Consider the following 23,554-nt stretch of genomic DNA (forward strand, 5'->3'; position numbering starts at 1 on the left):
CTCGGTCAGACATAGGGGAAGCTTCTGGCAGCTTCTCACAGAAGCCACCCCTGTAGCCCCCCTCCCTGCTACCAAAACCTGGCCACACAAACCTAATCCAATGGTGAAGGGAAGAAATTTTTTGTTGTTGCTTTTCCCATCCCTGTATTTACTTTAGGAAACCACTTAAGGTGCCCTTGGGAACAATGATTCTTTTGTCCATCCAACTGGCAATAATGTCTGTGCTTTCTCTCTGGCACTGCCGCTGAACACCTTTGTAGTCAAAACTGTCCAGTCAGTTAATGTAGTTGCAAGAGAGTAAGAGTAGTGTGGGAGTAAAGAAAACTGCAAAAAAATTACGCGTAAAGTGAGAGAGTTTCCATTAGGAGGCTGATGCTCCTGTTTCCACAGGGAGAAGGTCGGTGTGCCAAAAAACTTATCTCTCTTGTTCCGCTGTTACATTATGTGGTTTACTAAAAGGCTACCACTTGCTGCATGTCTTTAGACAGAAGTGTGTTGTAGGACAGTACTCCTCAGGTTCTCAAACTGGGAAGGGGATGGGCGCTTACAAAGGAGGCCCTCTGGTAAGAGCTGCCTCTTCTCAAAGCCAGTTGGAAAGGAGCATGGTGACTTGGTGCAGGACACACAGAGACAGTCAGCGCCCAGTCAGACAAGTTTTGTCAGGTGGAGGAGGATGTGCTCAATTGTCGTCAGGGTGAAAGTGTGTTATTGGGGGGGGGAATCTCCTATCTAGTGACTCATGCATTGCCAGACATGGCTTAACTTGCCTCCTTGCTTTTCTCTCCGTGCAGCTGGTCCCCGTGCTTGTTTTCAGGAAGCATAATCCGGCTTCAGTCCGGTGCAGAGGTGCTTGCAGAGCTCCTTTTGTGGCTCCTGCCTCTTGTCAGCACAGCTACCTCACTGCTGGTGGCCAACTGCTGCAGGGGACTGGCGGCCTACCTTAGGGCAACTTGGAGCGGCCAGCCAGGCGGAGGCCTGCGGCCTGCAGAGTGAGAGCTGGTGTTCGTTAATTGCTTAACTTGTACTTTTAATTCTTGTGTGAGGAGTCCAGAGGAGCTGGGCAGGCACGCATCCTCTTCAGGTACACGCCAAAGGTGTTTCAGCGTCACTGCCGCCATCAGCCCCAGCCTGCCGTTTTTCACAGGCGGGGACTAGCAGCGAGTTTTTTCTCCCTCCTTGTGAGAGCTAACGGGTGGGTACGGAGTGCTGCGCAAGGGCACTGACCTAAACGATTATCCGGGCGGCTGCCTGTGCCCTACGTTGGGGGCTCTACCGCTACCCCGGCCACCTCTCCGCTACAAGAGATGAGCCGGGACCCGCCCCGCCCCGGCCCCGCCTGCCGCCGGCAGCAGCGCGCAGGCGCCGGCCGCCGCCCGCCTTCTCGCGGTACTCGCCGCCCGCCCGGACAGGCTGGGCCGCCTGGGGCCGCCGCCCGCCCCGCGCCGGAAGTGAGCCAGGGAGCCTGCGCGCCGGGCGCGACCGTTGGCGGCGGCCGCTGGGGAGATGTCAGCCACGTGCGCCGTGTCCCGTAAAGCGCAGCCGCCGCCGCTGCCGCCGCGTCCTGCGGGCGAGAGGGATCCGCCGGCCAAGGCGATGCGCAGGGGGCTGCGGCGGGGCCACGAGGAGGAGCGGGAGCAGCTGCCGTGGCCGGGAGAGAGCGCGGCCGGCGGGGTCGGCGAGCCCGAGGCGGAGCAGGCGGCCTCGCCGAGCGACGAGCGGCGGCGGCGGCAGCCGCAAGAGCCGAGGGCGCTGGCGGCGGCGGCGGCGGCGGCGGCGGCAGCCAGGGGGCAGGAGGAGGCGGAGGAGGAGCGTCTGGAGCGGGAGCATTTCCGGAGGATCATCAACGCTTTCCGATACTACGGGTAACGGGGACCTGCCGCCGTGTCTGTGGGGCCCTGCCGGGGTCCGCTCCCTGCCGCGGCGCCCTCCTCTCGCCGGGCTGCCTCCGCAGGGCTCAGGCGCTGGCCGTCCACGCTGCCAGGGCTCTTCGCTCTTCCCTGCGTGTCGTGTGGCCGCCTCCCTCGGTCAGGGCTCCGTGGGGAGCGCTGTGCCTTTAGCGGGCTGCAGAAGCCTGAGTCAGGAAGGGACCTCTGCTCCCCTTCGCTTTCTGGATACGCACGAAGTCACCTCGATGTCTTTGTCAGTTAGGAAGCATAAAAGAAAGAAAAAAAAAAAAATCTCAAAAGTACGACACACCTGAAAAGGATGTAAAAGATCTCTTTTTATAAAATAAAATGCTTTAAGGCGCTGTAAAGTACTCAAAACAATAGCAGCGCCTGCTGGCAAAGAAATGCAAACGATGTTTCGATTATTGGGGAAATTTTTGAAAGATGTGTTAATTTGCATAAGAGATAAGACCTATTGATAGGGCTAATGGATGCCATTTTGTTATAACTTTAGTTTTCTAGACGTTTGTTGAGCCAGAAAAGGGCTTGATGGCCCCATAGGAATGAGATAACGAGTGCAGGCGACCCGACTTTATATCTGAATCCATTGAACGGAAGAGGAAACAAAAGTTATTCAAATAGCGGGGTGGGGGGACTAGCTGAAAAAGTCCAGTCCTCTACGGTATTTTGGTAAACTCTTCTGTTTCGCTAGATTTAGGAAGCATATTTGGGATGCAGCAACACTACATATTTTATACTTCAGTTGACAAACCCCTGTCATGTGAATCCTTATTATGTGCTGGAACATTTTTGTCCATGTAATACAAGCATAATTTTTACATGACAGTTCTTGGAAGGAGTGGGTGATATTTAGAGTGTTTATTCTGTTTACCATTTTTATATCTTGGGTTGCTGTTTTCCAGGACTAGTATTTGAGCGGGAGGTTGGTCTAGATGACACTTCGATGTCTCTTCCAAACTGAATTCTCTAATTCGGTTTGGCCATACCAAAGACTTTATGTTAGTTATTACTATTAGCACAATAGCCAACTGTGATTTACTTATATCAGTGATGTAATTGTATCCTCAGGCCTTAGAAGCTGGGAACATCTTTCTCAGCCTCGTGCTCAACTGTGACTCTGGGTTGCTTTTGAATCCTTCAGTTTCGGTAAACACATAACAAAAGGATATGACTCAAATTTCCAGTACAGAAATTGAATCAAATTAGCTCTGCCTCAAAGAAATTGCTCTGAGTTTAAGTGAAATTACATGTCTTGGTAGTTAAAAATAATTTAATTTGAAACATCGGTACGAGTAAGGGAATAACACACTTTCAGCTGAGTCCAGATTAAAGTTCTTGTCTTCTGGAGACATACGGACTTAACTTCATTCTTTGTGTGTAGTTCTTCCGATTTCAGTGAATTATTCATTCTGCTAGGAGGTTGCAGTTCAGTATGAAAGGTTGGAGGATCGTGGTTCAAAGAATTTTTCTGACAAAACTTTCAGAAGGTGATATTAAGCTAAGCTGATGTGCTTTATATAGAGGATCAGTTTATTTTTCTTATTGTTCCTTCTCTGTTTTTTATTCTTAAATGTTATTTTAAACCAGTGTAGCTATTGCAAGGAACGTGCCCTTCTCCGTAGCACATATGTAACGTTGGAGATGTTAACTGGTCAAATTTCCAGACTGAGGTTGCAACTAAAATTGCAGCAATTGCACCTTACTCTCTCTGATGGCCAGTTTTCAACTCTGTGCTGCTGTATGCTTACACAAGAGTTTGAGAAACTGGAGTAAGACTTGACCTGATAAAATGATTTGCTGCTGCCAAAAGGGGCAATATCACTTGTCCTGGCTTTATGACCTAGAGTCCTTATAACTGTGCTCCACCAACTTGACTTGCTAAACTGAAAGAAATCAAATCTAGCAAAATCTGTACAGGTCCCTTCAGGGTTAGCAAGTTAAACGAGCTTTGTGGCAGGCCTGGTGAATGCTAGAACAAGGTGGAGGGAGGGCAGAACTGTTCTGGGTGAGGAGAAGGAAGAAAAAAACCTCAGACCTCTTTCTCTTGGCAGTAGATTCATCTTTTTTTATAGAACTTTTATTTTGGAGAAATGGAAGAGTTACTTTTAGCTTGGATGAGTTACATGGTCAAATTCACGGTACTCATACTTGAGGGGAATATGCTGTTAAAAGAAGGTAGTTTAGTATCTTAGTGTGGCTGCCAGAGCTCTGGTATGGTCCAGCTGTGACTTTTACAGTTCTTTCAGAAGCAATTGAGTTTTAGGATCCCTGTTCCCACTCCACATCTTATTACTTCTGTAGCCAAAGTTTACCACAGCATTCAGCTATTCGTTCAATTTAAATGGGATTTTTGAAACAGTCTGGCTGGTTTTGATGAGTTTGGGGGCCAGTTGTTCATTAAATTTTGTAGATCCATGTATTAAGGTAGTGATCACCTGTGCTGGAAATGAGTGGCTGATGATGAAACTGCAAGAAGAAAACAATAGCCCTCTTAAACTGCAACATGTTAAAAAGACTGGTAATGTAGAACTAGAGCTTAAAACAAACATTTTGCCTAAAAAATTCTTGAAAACTTATTCTCTAGTAAGGAATTAAAAAGTCTGATCACTTTCTGTTTCTAAAGAAATGAATAATTGTAATTGGAGTAGCTTAGAGTGAATTATTTATATTTAGTGTGTGTATTGCTTCTATAATATCTAAAGACCTTAAACTTTTTGCTTTTTAGAACGAATATGCATGAACGAGTGAACAGAACAGAAAGGCAGTTTAAATCTCTCCCAGCTAACCAACAGAGTCTTCTTCCTCAATTCCTTCCTCACCTTGACAAGATTCGGAAGTGCATTGATCATAATCAAGAGATACTACAGACCATTGTGAATGACTGCGCTCATATGTTTGAAAATAAAGAATATGGAGAAGATGTATGTTAAAATGGACTTTTTCATACTTCGAAATTAAATTCTGTACGCTTTGGGATTTTCTGCCTTTGTTTTTCACACCTTTAGGCCTCCAACTTACTTTCCTTTTGCTTTCTTCCTCTTCTCCTTTCTTACTTCCTGTTTGCTTACATTTTCTCATGCTTGGCTTTCACATCTGGTAGAGCTGGTGTTTAATAAGACTATTTGTTGTTAGTCCTTGTAGTTACACTTAGGAAAACTAATTGTGAATCTGGCAAATGACAGTAATCACTTACTGTAAAAAAGCAGTTTTTTGCTTCAGAGTTCTAGCTCTACCCTGGTTACACTTTAAAGTTACTTTTTCAGTTAACTATGTAGAACATAAATGGTATCATCTGTCTTACTGTAGGTTATTATATGTTATGGCATTCTAAATCAGTTACAATCTTAGATAGGCCAAGTATTTTTAATGTTATCATCTGTAAAAACTTTTCCACCACTTACCTGCTTTTTCAGTGTGGCATCTCTATCAAAAAAATTGCACTCAGACTTAAAAGACTGGCAGAGATGGAAACTGAAGTCCTTTTTTGGTATCTGCAGGCAAGGTACAGTAATGGGCAGCTCTAATGTGAGCTTCTCAGTGTTGCCTCATCAGTACCTAAAGGGGATCCTCTTCTCAGGGTAAGCAGTTCAGCCTCTGCACTAGCTCAGCCCTGGTCCTTTCCTGAATAAGGACTACCAGTTGTGCTCTGCTATGCCATACTATGTATGGTTTTGTGATGTGGAACCTGGTGTCTTGGGTGCCGAACTGAGACCAGCAAACTCAGTTTGTTTAGGATTCGAGGTTAGATTTGTTTAGGATTCGAGGTTAGATTTGAGCCCAGGTCCCAGGAGTGAAAGGCAAGTGCTTTGTCAGCTGAAACTCCCAACAGCCCTTATAGCATGGCTTTTGTTGGTTTATAATTCACTTTTTTTTTTTTTCTGTGAGACTAAAGATACTTGGTATACCATTTTCCACTGACTTTTTCTTTTCCTTCCACTTTAATCAGGGAAGAGGGAAGATTACACCAGCTTCAACATTTGACATGGATAAATTAAAATCAACTTTGAAACAATTTGTGAGAGACTGGAGTGAAGAGGGAAAGCCTGAGCGAGATTCCTGCTACCAGCCAATCATTAATGAAATTGTAAAGAACTTTCCAAAAGAAAGATGGTAATAGTGTTTTAAGACTTATTTTTATGTGGGCATATGCTGTTGCACAACTCTAACAGTTTTTATGGAGTAATGAAAAGCTTGGCTTTTAAAATACAGAAATTACTGTGAATGCAGTGGAATTTATTTTTTAATCAAGAAAGTTTTTGTTTCTAATACAAGGTGTTGGAAAAGAGCATAATCATAAACTTCAAAAAGGAATACCAGATAAACCAGGAATAATACTTTTTTTTTCCTGCAGCTTGATGTAACATGATATCTGTTAACTTTTCAAGTAAGAGACCTCAGGAGGTTGTGAAGTTAACTTAGTTGTGCTCAGTGAGGTAAAGTTTGCAGGTTAGCAGATTCTCAGAGTGCATGTGCTGCAGAAAAAGAGAAGGACCCTTGTGACAGCAGAAAGTGTGAGTGTTGTCCTTAATGGTGGAAGGAAGGAAGAAGACTCTTAACCTCTAGCACAGTTTTATTGCACTGAGAATTTACCCTGCAAATACTTAATTCTAGCCTTGGTTTCAGACAGATGTTATGAGGCAAGTCTTAAAAAAGCTTTCCTGCATGTGTGAGGGTAGCTTTGTAAGTGCGTTGGCTTGTTAACACCACCAAAATAGTAATCGGTGCGGATTTTTTTTAGGTGACTTTAAGTAGAAGTATACTGGTAGAATCTCAGAACATACTACTGCTGTAAGAATTCCATGTTTAATGGATCTGCCATTTAGTCAGCCCAATAAAGTACATTTCAGTGTAAACTTAACACTCTTGTAATGGGGAAATTTATGAACTTTGTGCTTGTAAATATAACAGGTCAGAACTTAGGTTTGATATAGCTGGGTGTTACTGTGGGTTTTCCTCTTTCTCAGTAACTGCTAATAATGCACTTGTACCCCTTTGAAAATACCTTCCAGTAGCCATCTGTTAATTTTCATTAGTAAAGACTGTTAGTGGTGGCAGAAAATGCAGTGGATATAGTTGGTTGGTTTCTCTTGCCTTGGGCTAACTTATCTCAAGGTGGATGCACCACTAAAGATGTTTAACCTGAAGGTGAACTTTCTGCGATGTTTTTAGTGCTTACAGTGCCCTACATAAGATAAAAATGAATTAAATGCTGTAGGTTACCTGATGTACTTCTGATGTGCAGATCTGTAGGAAAAGTCACAGCTAGTTTTGAAAGCAGTTATTCTAATCTTCAAGGTATCAGTTCACCTTTTTCTCTGTATGCTAGCTTTTAAAGCATTTTGGTTATGGGAGAGGCAACTTATGTCAAATCTTAAGACATACGTGACTGAAGTTGGAAAGTGTTGACTTTAACATTTATCATCAACTAACTCTATTTCAAATCCTTCAGTTTGGATTAGGAAGCAACATGTGGCAACAGATTGGGTGAATATGAAGTTGATAGCTTTGTGCATCTTTACCAGGAATTCTGGTGGTGGTGGTTGTTGTCAAACACAACTAATGTGACAGTGATTCTGTCCCTGTTGTGATGGCTCTGAAATACCAGTTATGTTTTTCTTTTTTTTTTTTTTTTTGTCTCTACAGAATTCTCAAAACATCACTGTATGGATCAAACATCTCTACTACAAGTTAAAGTTTGTTGAATGAAACGTTTTTTTTTTTATTTATAAAATGTGTATTTCATACATACCTATTTAAAAGTTTAATATTCATGATCATTATGGAGCTGTTGCAGCACTTGGGTAAAACCTTTTCTCTGTTCATGTATTGTTACTTAGTGCCATCAGCTCGCGCTTTTTCCTAGTACACTTGGGTGTACTTACCTTTTTGAGGCAAGAAGCAGAAGGGCCTGTTCTCTTTGTGTATTATCAGGCTTAACTGGCAGTGCCACCTCACCCTTGTGCAAAAAGTAACTTCCCTGGCAGGGCAGGCTGGCTGGTCAATCTGGTTCCTTTTTTGCAGTTTTGGAGGGGAGCAGTTATTTCAGTTTGAAGGGATGGACAAGGCCTGAACTAACCATGGTGAAGTTATTCTGGCTGTTGTGTATAGTGGGTGCAAAGTCCCTTTCCTCTGGAGAGGACTGGCTGTGGGCACTAATGCAGGAAGACGGCCTGGAGATGAAACCTCAGAGTGCAGCTTTGCATTTCTTTAGAGTTCCCTTTTGTAGCACAGAGTGCGGAAGTCTCCTGAGATGATGAAATCAAAGTGCTAGAGAAAAAGTGTATTCTTGGCACTGGGTGATGCAAACAGCTTTGTCTAGATGTATTTTGCATTGAAAAAGATGGAGAAACAAATATTTTAACACTGTCAGTACGAGTCACCTTTTACTTTTTAAAGGCTTCAGTGGAATTGTACATCCTGTTTCTAGTTAACATTATTTTTTAACGTTACTGATTCCATGCATTTGAATCATGTGAAAAGGGAGTTTAAATTTTTGAAACTATTCAAGTGTTGTTTTGCTCCATGCATACACGTTGTGTTGTTGCTGCTCTTTGCAAGATTGGCCTGTATTGGTTCAGTTGGTACGCAAAGAACAGGAAAAGAAGTGAAGTGCTCTATATGCTTGCTCTTCTGGGAAGCAGATGAGATACAAGCAGTGGTTGAAAGCAGCTGTAAATTAGAACAGTCTTGTGAGTAGGTGCTGCTGTTATCTTGTGTTTCAGTCCAGTATTCTGACAAGACTGTCCTCTAAAAATAAAGTAAATGTCAAAAGCTGTTTGTGCCTCCCATTCCTCTTCAGAAATAAGTCCTTCCTTCTGCTTAGCACCTTAGCACAGGATATGTTAGTAGGAGCAACAAAGCAGTTTTAAGTGAAGTCCAGTGCGATAAGGTCTTCCTGAGGAACTTGTAGATGTCCTGCATTATTCATGCTGGAATTTAATTGTGTTTCAGCTCACAGGGTCTCTATAGTATTGTCTACCTCTTGATGAAGCCATTTGGATTTCTTGGATTTCTTGGATCTGAATGAACCATGATCACTGCTTTCTGTAGGAGAAAAATAGTAAAACATAGATACATTTTTATTTCTTGATGGAATGTGTTTGTTAAAGCATTTTTATGGGGCAACTTTGTTGAAAATCTAAATAAGCATACCGATACTTTTTTTTTTTCAAATTCCCCTTTTCTTTTGTCATCTTTATTTTCTTTCACTTCTACTGTTGCCCTTCCTACTTATATGGAAGGATGTAAAGATCTTCAGCTTCTTGTCTAAAGGAACCAAAGAAACAGTTAACCTTTTAGTTAATTATCATTCCATGGCCAAGAACAGTAAACTTGGGTATTTTCTCCAACGTTTTCTTTTATTCATTAACTTGGCCTCTGGAACCCCCTATAACTTGAAATTTAAATCTATCATTCTGTCCAGCAATTGATTGCATTTTCCAAGATACTGGCAGGACAGCCCAAAAGAAGTCACCAGTGCTTAGTTTCCTTCTTATATTTGAAAGACATAGCTTATTAGTCCTAAGGCCGAGCTTGGCTATGCTTCTTGTATGCGCTCAGTCACATTTATGGTGATGATAAAATTTCTACTTTATACGAATTTTATTTGACTTTATATAAAATACATCTGTCCTTGCAGGGTTTTTAATCTTGTCAAAATTTTTGTTTAGCCTAAACTTTGCTTTAAACACTGGATTTCAGAGCAAACTACGTCTTCAGTGGTATTGCAGTCCACTGAAGACTTTGCAAGTCTTAACATGCAAGTATATAAACCTCAGCTGCTGAATTTGGAGAAGAATTGCTCTTCAAATGATTGTGCTTTTTAGCTACCTTCATTATTTTATTTGAAAAGTAGTTGTCTTTTAAAAAAAAAAACTCTGAAAATACTATTACAGTAAAATAATGAAAAATACTGAGAATTGGATCTGTTCAGTATCTAAACTTACAGACATTGCAGAGATAAGACATCAGGAAAGAAGGAATCCCCACAGTGTGAGTCTGTGCTGATGTTTCTACTCATCTTCTGTGTATGGGCTGTATATTTCTTATCACTTATTATCATTAGCTGACATGGAATTGCAGTGTTTAGTTTACGGAAATGAGGCTTGTGTTTGATCACACACACTAATTTTTCTTTTGCTGACCTTCAATTTACCCCTTCAGCACAATCATTTTTTTGTTAAAGCACAATAGGGATAAAAGAAGCAGCCTCTATTTTTATCATGTATATTTTTTCCCTTAAAGAAAGGACACCAAGTTAAAATCGCCATTAATGGCATTAAACTTCTAAAAGCTGAAAATATATCACGCTGTAAAATGCACTACAATAATGGCATGACAGATTTTAGTTGTTTCTGATATTTCTGCACTGTCTTTTTAAGAGACTCCTGCAGTTTCAATAGTTGAGCCAAACATTACCATGCAGCCCTCTTCCCTGCTCTTTGGCCAGCCTCCTCTCCCCACACGTGTCAGCGTAATAGGCCAATGTTTCTTCCCTATTCCCACACAGGTTTTTAATGGGTACTTGTTGGATATCCATTTATGTTCCTAACCAATGCTAGATCTTTGTCATAGAAATCCTGCTGCTGCTGGCTAGTTCAAGGCTAGTTTCACTCTGGATAGTCTTGGGTCATCAGTTATCACAGTTTGGGATTTTTTTTTATTTGTCTTTGCTACTGCTGCAATTACATATCTACCAAAGGAATACAGGTTTTTCTAGTCTCCTAAATTATCTTATGACTGTTTAGCCATTAAAAAAGCAGTTTCTGTGCAATTAAAAATTTTTAGCTGTTCTAATGATTCAAAAATTAGCATAATATAGTGCTCCCACTACCACTGGTTTTGTATCTTAATGTTTTTGAAATTCATCAACAGTTTGTCACCAACAATTCCTTTTGGGTCTTGGGAAGGAAAATGTGTTTCAGCATTTTTTTTTTTTGCTAACAGGACACTGTCAACAGTTACTACTTGTTATACGGTCAGTTTGCCACATACTTAATTTCTCTGATTATAGATTAAAAGACTGCTCTTGAACCATCTTGGAAGGCTAGCGTCAATGTTAGTGGACTCAGACTTGGTTCTATTGTATTCTATTAGCTGTGCTCTGTATGCTGAAACAAAGTTGGTGGCCAGCACCAGTCCCTAGCAACTGATACGTAGAGTATAGATAGAAATTAAATTGCTAACAAGTTTCCAGACAGATTTCAATCCCTTAATGAAGGTGCAAAGGAAAGTGCAGTTAAAATCAACTATTTCTAAGAGACAATTGGGAAAATTAGCTCAGAGACACAAAAGCTTTATATTGTGGATAAAAAGATACATGACAATTACAAGCAATTTAAAATCAACTCACTCGCCTGTTAGAGGCTTTATTGTGTTTTAGAATGAATAAAGTTGCAGATTTCAAAATGTGAATACACCTGCATAGCTCCTTGTTATTAGGTTAAGAAAAGGGTCTTTTTCCAATCAATGTATGATAATCTTGGAAGTGGCATAAGGCTTTTCTACCCACTCATTGTAGAAATGTCCACGTGAGGGTGTAAAAATCTGTGTAGAGCTAGTTTAAATATTTCATAAATAAAGTTAAATTGTAAGGAAATGAAGAAATAGATTAGGTTAGAAATACATTTGGAATAATAGTGAATAGATACACCACTACAATAAGAAAAAGTTGTAAGATTGAGGTTTTTCTAGCTTCTCCTAGAAAGTGGATTTTCTTCCTCCTCCTTCTGGGAACCTATTCTCAAAAATTTTGTTTTGAGCAAGTGGTTTTCCCCTGAATTAATCTTTCTTTTTTCAGTAAGACTTCCTGGCTAGCTTTCTTCTGGCCTTCCTTGTAGAAAAGAGGTAAGGTGAACTGTTGCTTCACAGGAGTGCTCTTAAGTAATAGCAAAGTCTTCATTTTCTGCTTCTTGTTAATCAGAAAACAAAGAATCTGAAAGTATAATGGAATGGAAATGAAAATCAGGAATGAGAAGAACTTTGGTTTTTCATTTGGGACGCTTCACTAATTACATGATTAAGCCACAAACCAAAAGGCACTGTTAAAACTGCGTTGTTAGTTTGTGTGGCCTTTAGAAAAGAATAATGCTTTCTTCTGGTTTTGGGTAGTAGTCTTTAGAAATGTACTGCTATTCAGAATTTGCATAACTCCCTCACTCATCTTCATGCTTATGCAGCATACTAACTCTTTTGAACCCTTTTTGGCATCCTGAATTTTTATGCCGTCAAAGGCTTCACATTTTGCTTTGTTTCATCATATGTTTGGAAGTGCTGATTGTGGCTTCCTTCCTTTAGTTGCATACAAATTGATACATGTATGTTTTGTCTTTGAAGGTGACATGCAAAAGGGAGGGTAGTCTGAGTGTTCACGCTTGGTTTTTTTGGTGTATGAAATTATGAAGTCTTGCTTATGACTGGAAACTGAAAAACTATTTCTTTTTAGACGAAGTATCTCTTCAGTTTGGCATGGGAGTGTTTTTTGTTTTATGAGTGAAGGACTGATTGCATTGTGATGGAAGTCTAATGGCTAGAATATGTACATATTGCCTTTTCTGCCTGAAAGAGGAGAAAATTTTGAGATTCTTAGTTCTCTTTATTAGTTGCTGAACTTGTAAGATGGCAGAGGTTTTTCTAGGTATTTCAGTAAACACACACTGCTAGATATCTTCTGGTCATCTTCAACTTGATGTCTAGTTATGGGAAGTGAAGGGTTCAAGAGCTGCACTGTACTTTGGTTTAGGAAATCTTATGTCACTTAATGTGCTTGAGTGAAGGTGGTGAACAGCGTATTTAAAACCCACAGTTGCTGAGAAGGTAACTACTATAAGGTTTTTACAGTCTGAATTGCTCATCAGCTTATGGAAGTTTTGTTTGCTTTGTGTTTCTCATGTCAAAATACTTGTTTATTTTTCATGCGATGTAACCAAGAAGATTTCTAGAATATTTACTAGTTATCAGTGCGCCTCATAGAAAAATAAATGGTGCTATATGATAATGTTCTTTCTTCAATTCACTTAAGAGATTTAAGTTTTCAGGAAAAAAAAATTGTTTTTTAATTATGATCTGTGTTCTGAATGAGGGTTGTATATGTTCTTTTGAGTCATTTTCTGTGAATTATTTTGACTGTACAATTAACCAATCTGATCAGAACTGGCTCAGTTTGCATTTAAAAAGTAAAATCATACAGGAAATACATTTTAATATCTAAGTATATGGGGGAAAAAAATGTTTGACTGGCCCTCTGTAAGTTTTGTTAAGAGGTATCAGATAAAGACTTAACTATTATTTTTGTTCTGTTGCAGGGATTTCTCCAAAGTTAATATCCTGGTACCTGGTGCTGGGCTAGGTAGATTGGCGTGGGAAATAGCTATGCTCGGTTATGCTTGCCAAGGAAATGAATGGAGCCTCTTTATGCTCTTTTCTTCTAACTTTGTACTCAACAGGTACATAGCTTATGTTTTACTTGCTGGTTGAAACCTAGGGAGGCAAAACGATAAATCATAAAAACTTGAATAAATAAAACTCACAAGAATAGATTTGTAAGTCCTAACACAGGACACTCATAACCATGTTTTAGAATGCTTTGATGAAAAAAAAAAAATCGGTGATTAGTAACAGAGGAAGCTTGTTACAGAAAGTGGTACATTCCATACCAAAATTTTAGACACTTTTTTGACGTGAAAAACAACCACTGAAGCACACTGAACCACTTCTTAAGCAAGTGCTGTTGCTGAGTAACAGCTAAAATAATGTAGTTAATGGTTCTACAATTACGCTGAGGTACTAAACCTGAATGTAGTAAATGTCACTTATTGTTTTAATTTAGAGTGACATTTCTGTATTTGGTCTTCTGTCACTTGCATTGGAAATTACTGGGTTCATAATGAACTTGTTAGAGAGGAAAGAAGGCAGCAAATGCAACTGTTCTTTTAAGAAGGAGGGTGGGAAGACTATGTATGGGTGGACAAGCATGAAAGACGTCTAGGGGGTGTTTTGCTTTTTGGGGGAGTTGGTGCCAAGTTCAGAGAGACAGAATTTGCCAGTTCGCTCATTGTTCAATCTGAAATGATACACCTTTACTGAACACACCTAAACTATTGGCTTGTATTCTATATTATCATGGTGCTTTGCACCCTATTTGTAGACTGATGGTCCACAGCAGACTGTGATGATCTTAAATCTGTTATAGCTTACTGTTCAAAACAACAAGGGAAAAACACTTTATTATGGCTGCTGCGTGTCTGCTTAAAATAGTAGTGGTCAATGTGATGAAAATAGATATTTGCTAGAGGTTTACTTGTTCTTTTTCTTACATTTAAGAATAATCACTGTCATCTGGTGGTGAAATTGCATGGTACAGTTGAGCTGATCTAATACCTTGCAGCTACTGAAAGGAGGTCACATTCTTCTCGTCCTTAGATATACAGCCCTGCTGGCTCTTATGCTCTTTGGAACTTTTGAAATTATTCAAAGCAGCATAAAAGTATCCATTTCCCATCTTTGGGAGCACAGATCAGCTGTCATAGTGGTTCAAATCTGAAAGTTAACTTCACCCCTAATTACTGCTGCTGACATGTTTTTTTATCTTCCTTAAATAATGAGTCTTTGGCCTATATGTGGAATTCTTCTGAAGATCCATGCTTAGCTTACAACAGTAATCATTCTTAGCATCTAATGCTCATGTGGTGTTTCCTATTTATATAAGATATTTAGCAAAGAGGTGTATATGCATTAGACTTGCTAACAGTATTAGATTTTAGACAGCAAAATCTAGTGTTGCTCAGCTGCTGTAATCTTCATCTTTGCTGGGCAAGTTTTCAGTTCCAAGTTTCCTTGTTAGCATGGAGAATACTGCTAACTTGAGTCTACTCTGAATTTCAGTCAGTTCAGTTGAAGTCCAAGTATTCCTTTCTGCCAGGTCTAATTGTGGGCTTGAGATGTCTGTTAGGAAGGTTTTAGGGATTTCTGGGATCTTTCATTTTAGTCTTAAGTGGCTGTTCCCAGTTAGCCTTCTGAAATGAGCATGTTTGCCTTCCCGGAACTGGAAGAAACACCAATGATCAATATGAGCTGAAGACACCAGTTAAGGAAGAGTGGTAAGAAAGAAGGATTTTGCAAATTAGTTTTTAACTACAGTCTTATTTTAATTAATTTTTGTTTTCAGTTGATAAAAGCATGAGTATTTTGCTAACGTGTGCTTACAGTTTGGATTTACCTTCTTTCTCTGACCTTGGTTTATTTTTAGGAAGACAAATTAGTATATTGAGTGTCAAGGCAACTACTGCAGTGGGCTCCTAGATGGGGTACAGTGACTTAAGTCTTCTGTATACAACGTGGTATCTGCTGATTTTTATGCGTGTAAAGAAACTTAATTCTCTTAAACTGTGAACTCCTGTTATTGTGCATAAAGTTGCATAGCGTGTTGTGTAGGGAGGGCGTCAAGGCGTAACTGTTGTCACTATAAGCATTTGAAATTAGAGTGCATTATATCATTGAAGAAGCTCTAATTTGAAAATAAAGTGACCCTGGAGTAGTTAAGCTACAGTGGCTCCAATGCTGCTGCAGTCCTTGTATGGGAAGTTGTGTTTCTTCTGGTATGGGTAACATTCTTGTTGCTGGTGTGTTTTTCTAGTGTTTAGATGAGTTCTGGATATAATGAGAGATGGCAGAGGAGATCATTGGTGATGTACAGACACACGTGTTTTGGAAGAGCAAAAACTGTGAAAAGCATAATCTGTTTTCCTGCCTCTGGAAAGCATACCAAAATTTTCAGGCAGTCTAGAGCCACAGGACACACTTGACTTCCCTTAGACATCTGACAGAAGGGGAAACAACACTGGGGTGGTATCTGTGTGGAGGAGGCAGGAGCAGCTGGTTGCCGACTTGCTGTTTCCTGCAGCTGGAGATTCAGAGCACAGCGTCGGTAGCCTCAGTCCAACAGCCCTGCAGTAGCAGTAGTCCCACTTATGAGTATTTGACAAAGTTTAGTTGATGTAATATAAAATCACTTTGTACCCAAGTCAGAGGAGAGTTAATTTAAAAAAGCTTTAATTAATACCAGTAGAATTCATGCTAATAATTGGCTAATCTTTACTTTCTGGAAAAAATGTAATTTTAATTAAATCTTGGTACTTTGAGGAGGCTGCTTAATTGTATTTGTTGCGTGTCCATGAATGCCGTAGGATGAAAACAGTTAAATGTTTTATCATTAAATCAGTGGTCAGAAGTAAGATTTGACCTACCCATCTTTTCCAGAACCGTCTGTTGGACTGAATGTTGAACAGTAAATGTCCTGCCCTTATGGAAAAAAGTGAAGTGCGTCACACTTAAAGATGTTACATTTTTATAACATAACTTACATCATACATCTTTTGTTGGAAGGATGGAATTGTAAAGGACCGCAGTATTTAGTTTTGAAGTATAAATTACTGAACCTGGAAAGGGAGGTTTTCAAGCTTGAATATGGAGAGGGATTGATCTTTTATATTAAATTGGGAATTCCTTTTGGAACTGCTCAAAAGTGCATGAATATACTTTGTGCTGGGAAAAAAAAAATACAGGGAGGTGTGTGTTACCTTATAGCTCAGAAAAAAAATCCTTTCTAATCCACTCAGATGTCTTATTTTCTTTACCTTGCTTTTGGGCAAATTTTCATTGTTAAAGAAGAATGTTCTGCGGATAATTGGGAGCATATGGAGAATGCTAGAATGGTTAACACACAACTTTTGTTGGCCAACGTGGGGTTTTTTGGTGCCTTTTTTTTTTGTTGTGGTGCGTTTTTTTTGTTGTTGCTTCATTATATTTTTCTTTTTTTAACCAAAATAGAAATGCCTTTCATGAAGAAAATGATGCCCATGTTATCAGGGCTTTTTCCTCCTTTTTTTCCTTTGACTGACTGCATATATCTGATATTTGTTCATTATATATGGAGACAGTTGATGAGTGCAGTATACTGCTGCTCTAATGCAGGTTTTTGTATTGTTTTTTTACTGATAAAATTAAATATAAATATAACATGAAGAAGGTAAAAAATGTTGTTTCAAAGACTTTGCGCAGGTGTTTTCTATCCACCAGCCAAAAGAGTGTGCTTTCTATAACCTGGTAGATTGCTTGTAGTTCATGAAGTGTTTGATGATACATGTTTTATGGGACAGATGTGTCCTCTGTTGTCTCTAAAAGAAAATGACTTCATTTTTTAATTACAAACTGATTTTACAAGACTGGGAAAGCTGCTTTTTATACTTGAATGCTATTTTTTATCACTTTTTAAAATAAGAGTTGATTTAGTTGGTCATGTCAACCCACAAATTTTATTTTACAAAGACATGTTTACTTGGCATAATTGCAACGCTCCAGATGTTACTAACTTAAAATGACATCTAGTGCAAAACTACTATGCTTTGCAAAATGGAATTTATTTGTTTTTTGAAATCTAAAAGCATCCTTTCAGTTACAGTCTGAAAAATGCTTTTGTTCTGCTGTGCTTCAGACCCCCTATGATTATGGTTCAGAAAAGACAGGAAGGTCTAGAATGAGAACAAATGTTTCCAATAAAATTCATGGATCTGATGTTACTCTTTTTTTTTTTCTTAAACAGAAAAAAAAAAAATACAATCCAGAAAGGCTTAGCTTTACTCAATATACTAAATAACAAATTTCATTGATCTTAAAAAAGAATCTTTGCATTTTCTTTTCAGTGGAGAAATAAGTCGGGGAAAATGGTAAAAAGTGGGAAAAGAAAATTTTAAAATGAAAAAAGGCAGTTATTTTGTGGTGATAATTTGTGTGTCAAATTGTTTTTTTCATCAGTTCATAAATAGATGGGCAGTCTGAAGTTTTATGAACTAGATAAAAGTCCTTTAAAAAACGTGTAGCTTTTGCAAGAGCTTTATCAACAAAACAGTGGATGTTTGTGAAAGTCTTTGACTCCTACATTTCTAAATAATAGATAAGCAATTAGTTGAAACTGACATGTGCTGATTTCCGTATTTTGCAGATGCTCTGAAATTAACTCATGTAAGCTTTATCCGTGGATTCATCAGTTTAGCAACAACAGAAGATCTGCTGATCAGATACGTCCAATTTATTTCCCTGATGTTGATCCTCACAGTCTTCCTTCTGGTTCAAACTTCTCTATGACAGCAGGGGATTTTCAAGAAATTTACTCCGAGTGCAGTGAGTAAATGTAAACTTCTAGGCTATCCATGTAACTGTATCTTCAGAGTATTTGTTACAGGACAGTTAATGATTACAAGTGGAAGGGAACTGTATCTACAAGCATTGAGCAAAAAGGACTAACTGTAGCAAGATTTTCATATTGCACATCAGCTTTTTGTTTCTTCTTAGTTATAAAAAAAATATGGACACCTCCTTGCCTAACAGATCTTTTCTGCCGTAGTCTCTTTGAGAATAAGACAGCATAGTAGTAGTATGGAAAGGTTTACTTGATTTAGAGAAGTGATGTTACAAAGGGAACGATGTAACTTAGTCACTTCTCTTCTTTAGTGTAAAAAATAGAAATACGAGTATTTTTTTGTTGATTAATTTCCTGTTGTAAAAGCAAAGCAAACTGTTTCAGTAGTAGTAAATTATAAGTGAAACAAACATATACTTATTGACTGTCAATAGTAAATATTTCAGAGGCATGTTATGGAGATGATAATTATCAAAGATTGAGACTTCTGTCAGTACAAATAACCGTATTTTTTCTTTTGATATCAGGTTAGTTGTGCTGTCCTCATTGCAGCTATGAAGTATGTTTTATGACTAACCTAAAGTTGAATTAACCTGCAGAGGACGATCTTTAGTGCCTACTCTACCAATTACACATTTAGGATTTGATTAAGGGTAGCACTTGCCCAGTTCTTTTATATGTAGTTTAATGTTCTAATATATGCCTATTTAGAAGTCACTATTTTTTCTTTACACAGCATTGGATTATCACCATTTTGTGTTCCCACCTTTCTGTCCCTATTAGACCCATAGCAATTTTTCACCAGGATTATATAGCTATTGATCTGCCCTTTATTGTGCAGCTAGACTTCCAGATATTTTCTTGTGGGAGCCTTCCTTATAGTTGCTTAATTTTCTGAAGGTTCTGTCTTAACATTAGAACATCTGATACTGACATAAATTGAGACTTTTAATTTTTTTATTTACAGAACTTAAAACTTTTGCAATTTCAAGGATACATGTTTAGAGAAAAACAGGGAGACTCATGCTTTGAAAGGTAGACTTTGAAAGATCCTGCTTGTTAAATTCACTAGTAAAAAACGGTTGGAGAAATATTCAGATACTGAATAAAACGTTTTAAAGCTATGTGATTTATGAAAGTATACTTTAGTGTACAGACTTATATTGTTCCAGATACTAACTAGAGAGGCCCAAATCACTGGGTATTTTTGCAGTTGTATTTCTAACAGTTGTGGTAATGAAGTTCATAGGGCAGGTGAGTAGTAGCACACTTGGGCCTTCATTTATATAAAATGTGTTATAATATTTACATTTTACAGTATATAATATAAATATATCTCATTTTATATAACATGTACGAACAATTTTATAAAATGCATAAATAATAAATATAATATTTTAGAGTGGGTATGTGTATATACACACATGCTTTTTTATAGATATATATTTTTATATATATATTTTTATATATATATATTAAAAAGTCACATGAACGCAAACTTAACTGTTAACATAAACCAAAATATTTTATTTACTTGTAAATGAAATGAAGAGCCTTCAGTTGTTGTTACTTGAAGGTAATGCTGAGTGTATAAATAAATACTGGGGTTAAATGATGAACTTTTACAGGGGTAGAAACATTGGAACTAATCTCTGTATAATTTGCTCTTTTTATGCAGATACATGGGACTGCATAGCAACTTGCTTTTTCATAGATACAGCACATAACGTTATTGATTACATTGATACTATATGGAAAATACTAAAGCCTGGAGGAATATGGATAAATGTAGGCAAGTGTGACCAACCTCTCTTCCCGCTAGCCCTGACTTACGTGTGATGATGTAACAGGCATCTAGTACTTCAAAAGAGTTGTGGGGATGAATGTGTCTGTGCTGAAAACTCTGTGGAGCTAGAAACATCTAGGGCTTGGAAATTACCTCAGATGTGTTCAGAATATATCCAGATATTTGCTAGTTACAATCACGTCAACACCATGTGATTTTTAAATAGAGAAGTAAATCTTCCCAGTGGTAGATTCTGCATTCATGCATCAAACATCTGTTCTTTGACAAATGTAGTGTCCTGTATTCTTTTTTTGATGTTTTTCTAAGGAAGTAGAACTTGTTCTCTGTAAATACATCCTTGCATTTTTTTTTTTATTAATCTGTTGTCTCATTTGTACTGTGCTTCTAAGCAGAAGTTTTGGGAATGAGATTTATCTATGCTTTGGCTCAAAAGAAGAGACACTTAATTTAAGTCTCCCATGGTGAAGGAATGGCAGACAAAACTCAGGAGTTAAACATTTTGTATAGGAGAAACTGGTCGGTCAGTTACTACACCAGTCCTGGGCAGTCACAGAATGCAAGCAGAGCTCCTGAGTACACCCCAGCATGTCCTGCCTTCTGTTCTATGGAGACAGCAGTGATGCTAGACTGAAGAAATTTTAAAGATAGAGAAAACACAATCTGGTAGGAAATGAGACTTCATTTTTGAATAAGCAGCTGAACTAAGTTGTTTTCATTTTGCACTGATTCTGAAACTGTTATAAAAGTCATATTCAAGTGATAGAAATATGTTTTGTCTGTATTTGGATATGTGAGTCTGGATATAAGCAATCTTTGCACTTTCAGTATGTGCTTTTGATTTTTAAAACATTTTTGTCTTTTTAATAGCCATTTCCATTGTATCTTTGTACTCCAGGTCCTCTCCTTTACCACTTTGAAAACTTGGGAAATGAACTTTCTATAGAATTAAGCTATGAGGATATAAAAAATGTTATACTGCAATATGGATTCCATATAGAGGTAAGAAGATGCTGTGGTTTGCAATGAGTAATACTGGTATAAACCAGACAAACGCCTTTGAATAAACCTTTGCCTTAAATTTAGTTCAACATAATGGCATATACTAGTAACTTCTAGGAGAATTAAATGTTTGTGTGTTGCAAATTATTTGCTTTTCTCATGTTTTAAAAAGTGTAGAGATGGACCTTGAAATCTAGTAAGTATATAGCAATTTCTTATTAAGAGAAACTTGCATAGTTCTTGTAGAGAAGGTGTTTTGAAAACTGCTGCTTTTTTTTTCAGGTAGAGAAAGAATCCGTACTGTCAACTTACACTGTGAATGAACTCTCCATGATGAAATACTACTATGAATGCGTGTTGTTTGTGGTGAGAAAACCAGAAGTGGTCTGAATAGGTCAATCAGAAAAAAATGTTGTCTTGAAAGCTAGAAATGAGACTAAAATGGACTGGGTGATGTCTGGACACAACCTCAAATCAGTGGTGCCTTCTTATTCCTAATAGGATTTAGATAGTGTCTATTTTCTTAATATCTCTCTTGCTATCCAGACATGTACTACGCCATGCATATTTGTAATATACTTGTGAAAATGGAGGAGGAAATGTAGACATACACTGTCTTTGTGCTTTGGAATGCATCAAAAATAAAAGCAAGAACGTTTTCTTGAGAATAAAATTTAATGTTTGCCATAACCAGGCTAATTATCTGCATACGCTGCCTCATTTTTCATAGACTTACAATGATTTTCTTTTTTCTACTTTCTGATGTTAGGAATGCATAGAGGTGCTTACTGTACTAGCTGTGTCATATTTAGAGAAATATTTCTGAACATATACTTAAATTATGAAGTCTGAAATCATTGGAAAGTGATAAAATTATTCTTGATAGATACAGTAGCCATCAGAACTCTTACAGTATTTTCTGTTGAACTGAAATGAAGTAGATTATTATACAAATTCTAATCTTCGACTGTACCGCTTAACAATTCAATCAAAACACAGAACCTATAGGCAATTTAAAATACTACGTGAAAGCAGAGTACCGAGTGAAGAAAAAGCAGCATGTCACAGAGAAGCAGTATGTTAACCTCAGTTCAGGAGTAACAGCAATTTTGATTAATCTCTTAGTGTTGAAACTGAAATATTAGATTTTTTGCCATCTTCAAAGATATTGATTTTGAGTCACCTACTTACTGCTTAAGCCAAAACAGTGAAGCAGTGTTGTTTGTTAATTATATGTTATGCCTTGAGCTCTTTTCTTTTTGTAAAGTTGATAATATTGCTGAGTTATACATGCAACAGAAAAATCCCTGTTTCTCAAGGCGGGGCGGGGGGGGTAGGAAGTTACATGGAAATAATATGTGCTATAACCTAATTGTCTCTACCTGAGTCAGCATACGCAGCCCAATTAGCACACAATTTCCTTGTAACTTCAGGAACCTTACCCTTGTGACTTAGTGACTTCTTGGTTCCTTATTCTAATGTTTTTTTGGTTTTTTTTTGTTTTTTGTTTTTTTTTTTTTTTTTCTGGCAGATGTGGCTTAGGTGAGTATTTAATTTACAAACCATGATACTATACAAAAGGCTGAATCTTCTGTCGCTTAGAAGTTACGTACCTGAGACAACATTAATTAATAATCACTGTGCTGAGAGGAGGTGTCATGTTAGCCATTTAGTTTTCTTAATATATTGGTTACCTTAAGTACCATTTTCATCCATTTTCAGAAATTTCTTTAAAATATAAAAACATTATGATAAGGAATCAAGGGGTCTTTCATATTTGGTCATAATAGCACTGGACAGTAGCTTGTTTGATTCCCATTATTTCTAGTCCCTTTTTTCATGGTGATGTCCTAATCAAATCTCTTTAATAGATCTGTTACTGGCTTTTGGATTTTTCCCATTAAGGCCAGAAATTTGTGCCTTTGTTCCTAAACAAAGTCTGCAAGGAGGAAAACTACACACCTATTCCCTGCCCCCCCCCCCTCCCAGTTTCAACACTGCATAAGAGAGAGCATGTGTCTGGATATGTTCAGTACTGTGCTCCTTTCTGCTCAGAATCCTTATTGAGAATAAAGGCTTCTGGTTTATAGTAGTTTTCAATTAGAACTTTGCTTTAAACTGGTCTTATTTGAACTGTCTGTTCTTCAAAGTGCACCACCAAGATTTAGCTCCGTGAATGAACACTCAAAGTTCTACCCTGCTCCAAGAAAAATGTGCTTAAAGCTGAAACACTGCCATTGCAACAAGTAGATTAAAAATAAAAGCCCTTGCAGACCTAAAAATAATTTTTAAAAGTTGCTTTAATTTCCTTCTTGTACTATTTATTTTTTGAGGGAGTTTGTGGTTCTTTGCTTTCATTCTGATTTTTTTTTCCTTAGGTGGAATGTGATTAGTATTTTTCTTCATTTTCCAGCTCCTTGAAATAAGACAACGTTAGGTGAATGTCGATTATGGTGTTGCTGAGTAGTATTTGTATCTGTAATATTGCCCAATTTCTGCCTCCTACTCAGTCTGTAGTTACATTTGAAATGTGGTGGTCGTCTTCTTCACAAATAGTTAATTGAACCCTTGCTTTCTGGTTGAATGTCAATATCCTTTATTCTTGTGGTTTTGTTCTTTGCTACCCCACGTTGCCCCAAGTGCCAT

At 38.2% G+C, this 23,554-nt stretch overlaps 1 protein-coding gene across 4 annotated transcripts; it reads left to right on the top strand.

Annotated features, from left to right (window-relative positions):
* The first annotated feature begins 1,490 nt into the window (after positions 1 to 1,490).
* CARNMT1 (carnosine N-methyltransferase 1) lies at positions 1,491 to 22,845 on the top strand. 4 transcript variants are annotated; one of them, XR_014230752.1, is made up of 8 exons: positions 1,491 to 1,862; positions 4,633 to 4,828; positions 5,854 to 6,017; positions 13,211 to 13,351; positions 17,905 to 18,083; positions 19,781 to 19,890; positions 20,805 to 20,908; positions 21,191 to 21,326. XR_014230752.1 is itself a non-coding variant. In XM_082337159.1 (8 exons), exons 1-8 carry the CDS (start codon positions 1,504 to 1,506, stop codon positions 21,296 to 21,298), a joined length of 1,389 nt encoding a protein of 462 aa, XP_082193285.1. In that variant the 5' UTR covers positions 1,491 to 1,503; the 3' UTR covers positions 21,299 to 22,845. The 4 variants fall into 4 exon arrangements, 2 of the variants coding, with proteins under 2 accessions (XP_082193285.1, XP_082193284.1); XM_082337159.1 differs by having other exon boundaries at positions 20,777 to 20,908; positions 21,191 to 22,845; XR_014230753.1 differs by lacking the exon at positions 21,191 to 21,326 and having other exon boundaries at positions 19,781 to 20,572; positions 20,805 to 20,877.
* Positions 22,846 to 23,554: the final 709 nt, after the last annotated feature.

Source organism: Platalea leucorodia (genome assembly GCF_965183815.1).
Source record: "Platalea leucorodia genome assembly, chromosome: Z".
In the NCBI taxonomy this organism is placed as follows: domain Eukaryota; kingdom Metazoa; phylum Chordata; class Aves; order Pelecaniformes; family Threskiornithidae; genus Platalea; species Platalea leucorodia.